The sequence below is a fragment of the Colobus angolensis genome, unplaced genomic scaffold (assembly GCF_000951035.1).
Source record: "Colobus angolensis palliatus isolate OR3802 unplaced genomic scaffold, Cang.pa_1.0 Scaffold351, whole genome shotgun sequence".
NCBI lineage: Eukaryota > Metazoa > Chordata > Mammalia > Primates > Cercopithecidae > Colobus > Colobus angolensis.
The window spans coordinates 1263251-1274542 of record NW_012116833.1 but is presented as its reverse complement, the minus strand read 5'-3'; the positions used below and the strand labels follow the sequence as shown (position 1 = coordinate 1274542).

At 36.2% G+C, this 11292-nt stretch overlaps 1 protein-coding gene across 2 annotated transcripts in view; it reads left to right on the top strand.

The window, feature by feature from the left end:
• RPS6KA6 (ribosomal protein S6 kinase, 90kDa, polypeptide 6) overlaps window positions 1-11292 on the top strand; it is a 137390-nt gene that overhangs the window by 81126 nt on the left and 44972 nt on the right. For both annotated transcript variants that reach the window (XM_011952933.1, XM_011952934.1), the window contains 6 exons: window positions 4004-4106; window positions 4697-4827; window positions 5249-5371; window positions 5855-5944; window positions 7083-7241; window positions 9544-9705. In XM_011952933.1, the coding sequence (XP_011808323.1) occupies window positions 4004-4106; window positions 4697-4827; window positions 5249-5371; window positions 5855-5944; window positions 7083-7241; window positions 9544-9705 (768 nt within the window). The remainder of the gene's footprint in view (window positions 1-4003; window positions 4107-4696; window positions 4828-5248; window positions 5372-5854; window positions 5945-7082; window positions 7242-9543; window positions 9706-11292) is intronic.

The window sequence follows — 11292 nt, the reverse complement described above, 5'->3', positions numbered from 1 at the left end:
CTTCCCAGCGGCTTTGTTTACCTACTTAAGCCTCAGCAATGGCGGGCGCCCCTCCCCCAGCCTCGCAGCTGCCTTGCAGTTAGATCACAGACTGCTGTGCTAGCAATGAGGAAGGCTCTGTGGGCGTGGCACCCTCCTGGCCAAGTGTGGGATATAATCTCCTGGTGTGCCTGTTTGCTTAAAGCGCAGTATTGGGGTGGGAGTTACCCGATTTTCTAGGTGTTGTGTGTCTCAGTTCCCCTGGCTAGGAAAAGGGATTCCCTTCCCCCTTGTGCTTCCCAGGTGAGGCGATGCCTCGCCCTGCTTCAGCTTTTGCTGGTCAGGCTGCAACAGCTGACTGACTGTCCAGCACTCCCTAGTGAGATAAACCCAGTACCTCAGTTGAAAATGCAGAAATCACCTGTCTTCTGTGTCGCTCAGGCTTGGAGCTGGAGACTGGAACCGTTCCTATTCGGCCATCTGGCTCCACCCCCCAGTCTCCAAACTTCTTTTCTTTTTTTCTTTCTGCCTATAAGTTGTAAGTTTGGTCACTTTATGTTATCACATATTTCTCAAAGACTGTTCATTTTAAAAAAAAATATTTGTTATTTAATTTTATCTGATTTAATTCAAAAGACCAGGCCTCATGCTCAAAATTATCTCCTATGCCTGGTCTAGTATGTTATTAAAGTTTTCAACTCTGTTTTGAAATTCCTTTCATCTTTTTTTTCACTTCCAGAATTTAAAAATATGTATATATTTATCTTTTATCTCCTGAATTGTTTTCTGATTTCTTTGTGTTTGTTTGTATGTTTTTGACTTTCTTTTGGATTTCATTGAGCTTCCTTACAATCCATATTTTGAATGTTTTATCTGTCATTTCAGAGTTTTCATTTGATTAAGATTCATTGCTTTGTAGCTACTGTGATACTTTGGGGATGTCATTACATTCTTTTTCTTCATAGTCCTGAAGTTCTTATGTTAGTTCCTTCTTATCTTTAGAAGCTGTCACATATTGCTTTTGAATTTGTTTCATTCGGATGTGGTTCACCCCCTGCTGCCGTCCCTCTTGGGGGATGTGACTGTAGAGTAGATTGGGAAGTAGCCAACAGTCTCTTGGCTTTGCTTCTGTAGGCCCGTGCACTTCTTATCAGGTTTTTACGTTGGGTTTTACAGTTCAATCTATAGGGCAGTAGGTGGCATTTACCAGTACAAGCCAGCTGTGGCAAAAGTAGATCAGTATGCAGTTGATATTTGTTTATTGTGTGGTACTCTCTGTTGTTTCAGATGATGGGCTGGACAGTGGAATGCCGGGTTCCTTGACCTTCTTGTCCCATGAAGGGTGAGGGGAAAGAGCTAGGCAGAGCTTGACTGCCTGGTTTTCACACAAATACCCCAATGATGAACTGGGGAACCAGCCCTGACAGGCATGGTTGTGCCAAGGTCTCAGCAGAGGGTAGGGGGACTAGCTTCACATCCTAGACGGGTAGCAATATGTTCTGTTTACCTGTCACACCCCTGACTCAGAGTTCATGGCTCTCAGTTCAGATGCACAACTGCCGTGTATCTCTAGACTACAGTATAGCTGATAGCCAGAGAAGACACTTGTCTTGCAATTGTCTATGGGAGTGGTTTCTGGGTGGAACCTCTTGAATCAGTCCAATACACACAGCTTTGTGACTCACCTGTTTGCCAGTGGGTAATGCTGCTGCTTTCTGTAGATATCACAGAGGGGCTCCACTTTTTAGCACATACAGTTGGGTATTAGCTGTGGGAGTATCATCTGGTTGGGTCCATCTGAGCTCAGACCCCAGGTTGGGGCATGGTCATGTACTAGCAGTGGTGGATAGGACTAGGCAAACTTCCAATTCCTTATCCCCCAGATTGCCCAACGGACAGCATGTATGAGTCCTATAAGAAGTGGACCAGGACCAGGACAGTGGACTTGTTAAGTCTCTAGAATCCTGCTGCTGGCTATGATAAGGAGTGATGGGCTGGTTCTCGGAGTCACAGGCAGAACTCTCAAGCAGAGGCAGGGAGAGTACTCTGGAAGTGGGAGTCCTAGAGTACATCATGTGCCTGTGGGGACTGGGATCTCAGAAGGGCCTACAAAATGCTTAGGCAGTTGCAGAATGCTCAGACAGTTGGTGCATCAATGTATATTGCAGACCTGTGGTGGCTGGGCTCTCAAAAGCGCCCACAGAATGCTCAGAATATAGCAAAACACTCAGGTGACTGGGTCCCTATGGCTGATCACAGGCCTGTGGGAGCTGGTCTCTTAAAAGGGCCCACGGGATTCTCAGATTATGGCAGAATGCTCTGGTGGTGGGATTCCCATGGCTGATCACATGCTTTGGGGTCTGGGCTCTCAGAACAGCCTGTAGAATGCTTATGTGGTCGAAGTCCCAAGGCCCGTCACAGGCCTATGGGGGCTAGGCTCTAAGAAGACCTCTAGGTAACAGGTGAAATAGTCAGTTGGGGGCAGGGCTGCTGGCCTTTCACTGGGGAAGGCAGACCCCTTCAGCTGAAGCAATGAAGGTTGGCAGCTATGGGGTGCTTGGCCCACCTGCACTTCCCTCCTGATGGAGTGGCAGTGGATTTCACTTTGGGGGACACACAGAGGTGCCCAGTTTCCCCACTGTCTCCTTGGCCCAGGAGTGACAAGTGTGATGGTGGTGTCAGGCACAACTATTGAGGTAGCTTAAGAGTGGGTCACCAGCCTCTGGGAGCTAGGCTCTAAGAAGAATGCCGGGCTGTGGCCAGTATATACACGTAGGGGCAGGGCAGCTGTGCTGTAGACCCAACACTGAAGAAGGGAGGCCTCATTTAGAAGGGAACAGCTGAGGCCAGCAATCTTTGCAGCGTGCATTCTGCTCACTCTTCTGTACTATAGCTGCAGTATCTGTCTTTGAGGTGTGCACAAGTACTGACCTACCTGCTCCCTGCCTAGTGGGGTGGCAGCAGACGGTGCCAAGCTGCTCAGGGATCAAAAGTTCATGGGATTCCACATGGGCTTGAGCAGTACCTTTGTGCAGATTCCAGGCAGTCCCATGTATTAAACTGGAGGCCTAGGGGATTCAAGGGGGCTTACCTATAGTTAGCATTGAAAGTCTGTGACAGAATCGTGAATTGTGGAATCCTGGAGGTCTCTCACTCAATCTTCCCTTCCCTGCATCAAAGATCTCCTGGCTCCACACCAGTCTCAGTTCACCTGATGGCATGGCTTTGTTCTCTTGTTTCTGTGATTCCCAATTCCATCGCTTCCCTGATGAATTCCAGTGTGGCCTCTTCGAAAATATACTTGAAGTGTCAATATTTACTTGCTATTTTGATTGCTCATCATGAGAGACGCACCCACGAGCTGTTTCTAGTAAGACATATTGAACCAGAAGTCGTGTTTACATATTTAAATAAATGAAAATTACTCAAAAGTAATTCCCTATTTATTTTTCCCCACTGTGGGACTGTAAGCTTTTTAAAAAATAGATTTCAAAAAAAGTAGCTTTTTATGTATTATTAGAAACTTTCTATGCCTTTCGAAAGCATAGATTTTAGCAAGCTAGATTGTTAAACAAAACTAAACTTTTCAATTCTCTGATACAAGCCTAAACAGTACATTTAATGTATGTTTTTATGTGAAAATAATATTTTAGATGAAATATGTACTTCTTAAAAATAATCTATTGATTTTGAAAGCCTTGAGCATTTTAGTTGTTATTGTGCTGTATTTGCATGGCTATATTATCAATGAGCATTCAAAAACTTCTGATATCCAAAATTGAGCATTCCTTGTGAATTCAGCTTGTGACATCATTGCTATGTTTCTTGGCCTCATTACATTTTGAACATTAGCTCTCAAAATTTTAGAATTTGGTTAACAGGTATCTGAAACCTGTTGAAATTTATTTTATGAAATCGTTAGTCTTCTATTATGTACTGTGAATATTATGTTCTGCTTTCTTTTACAAAGTATAATAATTTTTAAAGTCTTATATGTTTTGTGTTATCTGGTTGCCCCTTCTAGAAATTATATAAAAGAGAAGTTCAACCTCCTTTCAAACCTGCTTCTGGAAAACCAGATGATACTTTTTGTTTTGATCCTGAATTTACTGCAAAAACACCTAAAGGTAATGCATGTTTATCTGTAAAATTAGAAATTTTATTTAAGTAGATAGTTTAAAAATAAACTGTCTTCTGAAGTAAAAACTAAAAGAATGGTAAATTTGCAGAGAGTTGGTTTGTCCATGGGAAATATGGATCCTATACAAAACATTGCTTGGGCAGCTGTCAAGTAGATGTTTTAAATGGGAAATATTTATCAGGAAGGCAGGAACTTGGTCAAAGGGTGGCAAGTTTCTTTCTTTCTTTGCTTTATAAGTCCTTTGGCATGCTAATGATTTACAGGATGGGGTAGGAGGTAAGACATCAGATATTTTACTAGGTCTTTTACAGTTTCATATATACATTCAAGAAATATTGAATACCTACCATGTACTAAGCAATGAGGATGCAACAATGAAAAGAACAGACAAAAATTACTGACTAAAATGGAGCATGTATACAGAGGGGAGGAGACAGATAATATATAATAAATCAAATATGTAATATGTTAGATAGCAGCATTGAATGGTTTCCTTTATAGTTAAAGAAATTCTGACACTTTATATTATAGAATTATGTGTGTAGTTATAATTAAATGTAATTATTTGGACATTAGATTCTCCTGGTTTGCCAGCCAGTGCAAATGCTCATCAGCTCTTCAAAGGATTCAGCTTTGTTGCAACTTCTATTGCAGAAGAATATAAAATCACTCCTATCACAAGTGCAAATGTATTACCAATTGTTCAGGTAAATTCCACTTAATCACATTATTCAGTTTTGGGATAATTATTTCTCTGTTATTGCTAATGTATTTTTAATAGTTTTTTTCAGTGATTTTTAACTACTTTGTTTATCTCTTGGTATAAATCATGAATTAAGTATGTCCCTGTATGTTTTGGAAAAGAGCAGACAGTGGTAACTTTTAAATTATATTTATGTGGCCTCTTTTGAATAAAATAGAAAGGTGATGTATAAGCTAGTTGATTTATTATATTGCCTGTGGGTATCAAGAAAGGATTGGTTCACGCCATTTATAAATGTTGATAAAGCTTCTGTAGAATGAATTATTCTAGTTAAAGATTTAAGATGAATGTATATTTAGGACAAAAGACAGAAAATGTGAAAATATTTCATTCTCCTTAGTATTTTACTTTTTAAAAATAAACAGATAAATGGAAATGCTGCACAATTTGGTGAAGTATATGAATTGAAAGAGGATATTGGTGTTGGCTCCTATTCTGTTTGCAAGCGATGCGTACATGCAACTACCAACATGGAATTTGCAGTGAAGGTATGTCTCTGAGCCTAGCTTTCTTGTTTGTTTCATGCATGTAATTTAAATTATGAGTCAACTGACAAACATTTTCAGTTGAGTAAATGAAGATAGGAAATATAAGATGATGAGAAAGAACTCTGAGACTTAATATTTTCATTTTTGAATTTCTTTTCAAGCCTTTATTATGTAGGAACAATATATTTCATGAATTTTTGCATTTGAATAATTTTGTTATACATGTATTATGTTAAGATTGAGCAGTTGTGACAATTACAATCACGTCATCATTGGTACAGTTTCAGTGAAATAGGATATAATGTTAAAATGTTCTTTTGTTGTTTTTAACTTATAAGATGTTTTTAAATGTTAAAATAATATGAGGTAAGCATTGTTCTTGAGGTTTTAAGCACTTCTTCAAAAATATAACCAAATTGAAAATACTCATTTTTAGACAAAATAATTTGTTTGCCTCAGATATTTTTTGTTCTTATTTCTTAGATCATTGACAAAAGTAAACGAGACCCTTCAGAAGAGATTGAAATACTGATGCGCTATGGACAACATCCCAACATTATTACTTTGAAGGATGTAGGTATTTCTAAATCTAGGTATCAGCTAAGCTAATGAAGTTATGAATTGGAACTTTATTTTTCTTATTGAAACTTTTAATGTCTTTAGCATATTTAATTTCATGCCTCAAAAATCTCAAGACTCTTAAATTGCCACTTTAATTTTTTTTTCCCATGATTCTATACTCCTGGTCTTATAGAATATCAAAAATAACTACGATGATTGGTAAATGAGAATTTCTGGATTGCTTGAATATATTCTGGCTGGTTAACTAGTTAACATTGTAACTAACACCATTTATTATTCTGTAGTGCTATCAATATGGAAGATACAGGACATTGGGGATCTGCCAAATTCTTGAATATTTTACTTTCTTGATTGTATGGTAATTGGCTATAGCATTATGGATTGTTTCTGGAGTGAAATAGTGTTAGTCTACAGTTTTGTAAAATGAATATATAACTCATTAATATGTTACTGAATGTTCACTTTTCACATAAGGAGATAATGTTCTTTTCTCTTTATACAAGACAGAAAAAACTATCACCTTGATCAATTTGTGTCAGAAAATGATATGCACTTTGATTTGTAATCTTTAAACTACTGTGGTGTGTGTGTGTGTGTGTGTGTGTGTGTGTGTGTGTGTATCATACATACCCTGAGTGAAAAGTGTATAAATACTTTTCTTATTTGTTTTCCTTGGTATACTATTGGAATTCAACCAATATTTAAGATACCGCATCAGATAATGGACTGAGGGAAGCATATACAATTAAATAATACATTTACTTTCAGAAAGAGGCTTACGTTTGGGGAAGAGAAGTAGCTATAATACAGTAAAAAAATCAGAGGTCGTTTGAGAGGCACAGAGTTCTATTTTTTTAATTTATATTCTTTGATGAACTGCAACCTGTAACTTCAAAAGGTAATACAATTATATGTTTAACATAGTTTCATGGGACTGTGTAGGTGATTGCTTAGCCAATTCAACCTTTAGTACAGCCTGTACTGCATTAACAGTAAAGGAATAATGTCTTTTTTGTTTTTAATACTAGAGGCAGGTTTAGTAGAAAGGTAAATATAACTAAAATATAATTTAAGAATTATAGAATTGTAATTATAAACAATAACATTTTAAAACTGCGTTCTTTCGTAGGTCTTTGATGATGGTAGATATGTTTACCTTGTTACGGATTTAATGAAAGGAGGAGAATTACTTGACCGTATTCTCAAACAAAAATGTTTCTCGGAACGGGAGGCTAGTGATATACTATATGTAATAAGTAAGACAGTTGACTATCTTCATTGTCAAGGAGTAAGTTGTAGTTAACTTTTTTCTTTCTATTCTGGGACCTATATCTTCATAAAAATATAGGAGATGATGCCCCCTAAAATAAATTGCTTTTATTCACATATATGTCTATAGAGAATATCCTAATAGAACTCACAATGTAGTGAAGTTTATGGATTTAGGAAATAATTATTTTCTCTCAGCCAATTGGCCCGATTTAAAAGCATATTCATTTAAAAAGTGGTTTGAATTACATAAAGGTACCTAACTTTGACCTGGAAATTATGAAACTTAATTAGACTTAAAAGTCAAACATAAAATAATTAACCAAAGACATACAGTGACTATTATTCAAGTTACCTAACATAGAAAGTTCAGGTTACCTAACATATATCTTGAACCTTGCCAGCTCCTCCCCTAACTACAGTAAGAAATGTGTATTCTAAACATTTGAAGTATTACTATATTAAATTTTGTGGTGAAGGGGCAGGCTTGTTATTTTGCTTCCTGTCCTTTCATAAAGAAAGCAAATGAACTGAGTTACCAAAAAAGGCAACTTTTAATATATATAACTGTATAAAAAAACAAAGTAGGAAATAATTTAAAAATTTAAGTTTGAATCAGTTGTGATAGTAGATATGTACCAACTTAATAAATTAAAAATGGCAGTTTAGAATTGACATAATGAAAACTCTGCATGAGCCCCTCTTATAATTAATAAAAATAAACTAGTACTCAATTTTGTGTGTGGTTTAATAAAGTATATTTTCAGTATTTTGAAATATATGATGCTAAAGCAGTAGCTTTTTGATAATTTAATTATTTGATTGTCTTTACCAGCACTCTCTAAAGTAAAGCATGAAGAGAATTTTCTAGAAGAGAATCATAGGCATCTCTTCTTTATTATTGTATGAACCTTCCGGTTCTTACATCAGTTAACTAAATTAATAAGACACATATCAAGCATTTCTACATGCCAGGCATTGTAAAAAGTGTTGTGGATTCAAACATGAGTGAGATTTGGTCCTTGCCCTTAAAGAGCTTTAGCATAGTAAACTCTGATTAAAGGTAAGGGTAACTTACATGAAGTAGATAGTACTAGTAGGAAACTTATCACATGGGAGAATTTCAGCATTTTTTTTTTTTACCAGTCCTACATTTTATTTGTTTCTTCTTTATTGTTTCTATTTTTCTGCTGAGACTTCCCTTTTTTTGCTGAGAGTTTAATGCATTGCAAGTATGTTTTGTTTTCTTTGTTGAAGATCATTATAATAGTCACTTTAAAATCCTTATCTATTTTAGCATGGTTCATCTTGGAATCAGAATTCATTGATTTTCTTAAGACTATGTTCCATTTTCTTGGTTCTTTGTATATTACATAATTTGGGAGTGTATCCTAAGCATTATGATAATCAGTTATAGAGATTTTCATATTTTGTTATTTTTCTCCAGTAGTTATTATTGTTTCATTTGTTTAAGTGAGTAATTTTCTTGGCTGAGCTTGAACTGAAAACTAGTTTTGGGACCAGCAGCTCTGGTTTTTGTTCATATTATTTGTCTTTATACAAACTATTTTGATCCTGTTCTATACATTTTTGATTCAAGGATCAGTTCTGGCTCTTTCCTTTATAATGTTTCTCCACTCAGCATTCAGAGTTTTCCAGCATCTCCTTTCTGGTCCTCTAAGCCAGAAGGACTGTGGGTTTTCCCACATGTCTTTACCACCACTGTGTACCATAGGGATTGCAATTAAACCCAGGCTAAAAGCCACAGATATGGAAACCTCCTTGTGTAGGTTCTTATGTTCCCTCCTTCAACATAGTGCGTACTCCTCATCAGAGTGTATCTCCTTCTGTTCATTATCCAGTGCCTCCAGATAGTTGATTTTTGTATTATATCCAGGTTTTATGGTTGTTTGCTACAAGGAGGAGGGTGTTGAGTAGGGTCTTAGTCCATTATGGACTAAGTCCAAACTTAGTTTAGTTTGTAAGTCAGGAACTGTTCTTATATGTTATGCATAATGCTAAGTGATATAAATTATGGCATGTCCAGAAGTGGATCTGAGAATTGAGCTTAGATATATTGAGATTAGAAGTGGTTAACAAAACTAGTGGCTTGAATAGAAACTGGAACATCTATCTGACAGAGATCATTTCCTGTGTATATTTTAGGCTATTAAGCTTGAGCAACATGTCATTTTCAAAATTTTGTAATTTGGAAAGTTTCTTTTTATCAGATATTTAGTTAATTATGTAGATATAATGTTTTATTTCTCAGATATTTAGTTAATTATATAGATATAATGCTTTTTTCCTTTATATTCAAGGTTGTTCATCGTGATCTTAAACCTAGTAATATTTTATACATGGATGAATCAGCCAGTGCAGATTCAATCAGGATATGTGATTTTGGGTTTGCAAAACAACTTCGAGGAGAAAATGGACTTCTCTTAACTCCATGCTACACTGCAAACTTTGTTGCACCTGAGGTATTCCTTAAAAACTTCACCGTTTGCCTTTCATTCTTTTCCTTTAGTTGAATCTATATGATGCCATGGGTATGTTATGGTAGGCAGATAAAAGCTGTTATCTTGCCCTTTTCAGTTTTAAAGTTCTTTAAATCCGTGAATTCTCATAGCCCCTAATATAAATATTTACACTGGTAACTAGCATCTAAAACCAACCAGAATGTAATAATCAGGCTATTCTGTTCTCTTGGGTTATATACTAATTTCAGAATCATACCATTTTAGAGTTGGGTGGTAGGGTAAAGATAGCCACAGCTTCAAGGTATTATGTATTCTAAATGAGGAAACTGTGGCTCGAGGTACTTCAATGACTTATTCAAGACCCAGCATTCACTTAATAACAAAACTAGGATAGATTCATCAGGTATGTTAAATTGTACTGAACATTAGGTAATTTATATCGATTAGCATTATAAATAACATATAAGGGCAGTGCCATCCTCGATTATCTTTAAGATCTTCTAACTCCCGGAGAAAATAGCCACACAGGGGTTTTTGTAAGCCGTGGGGATTTTTCTCAGAAAATAATATTTATATCTAAATCTTAGGGTGAAGAGTCAGGAAAGGTGATGCTCTTAGGGAGAAGAGTAAGGAAAGGGGAGGCTCTGGTACAGATTTCACATTTGGGAAGCTTTAACATTCATTCTAACTATGGGGATGGGAGTTTTGACAGTAGCAATTTCCATAGTAGTGAAAGTAAAGTTGGGGAAAAATGAATCAACAGATGGCATTGGCCATATAAGTTCTAGATAAGCTTTCTTTGTTAAGTCAGTAGCTGTTCTTATATGTTATGGATAATACCAACTGACGTAATTACATATTCAACAAAAATCAAAATACCTAAAACTCTCCAGGTTTGAAAAAATCGAATGTGTCTAATCAAAGGAGAAGCACAGTAAAATAATTTGAGAAGAATTCCTATCTTCTATATATTTTATGATTTTACTTTTATATCAAATGCTAGCTTTTTCAGGGAAATATTGCACATCAGATATATTAACAATAAGCCATTTGTATTTTAATGTAAATCAGTCTATATTTTAAAGTAGCTACTATAAAAATAACTTTCGTAATGAAAGTAGAAATATAGAAAATACTGATATTGAAGAACAGGCAGAACATCTGTTTTATAAGCTTTTTATGATAAGAGATTTCACTAATGAGAAATTATGTATATATCCAGAGAATGTGATTTAATCTATATTTTAATAAAATTCATAAAATAATATGCAAGTTTTTTTATTTTATTTTATTATTATACTTTAAGTTCTAGGGTACATGTGCATAACCTGCAGGTTTGTTACATATGTATACTTGTGCCATGTGGGTGTGCTGTACCCATCAACTCGTCAGCACCCATCAATTCGTCATTTATATCAGGTATAACTCCCAATGCAATCCCTCCCCACTCCCCCCTCTCATGATAGGCCCCAATGTGTGATGTTCCCCTTCCCGAGTACAAGTGATGTGATTGTTCAGTTCCCACCTATGAGTGAGAACATGCGGTGTTTGGTTTTCTGTTCTTGTGATAGTTTGCTAAGAATGATG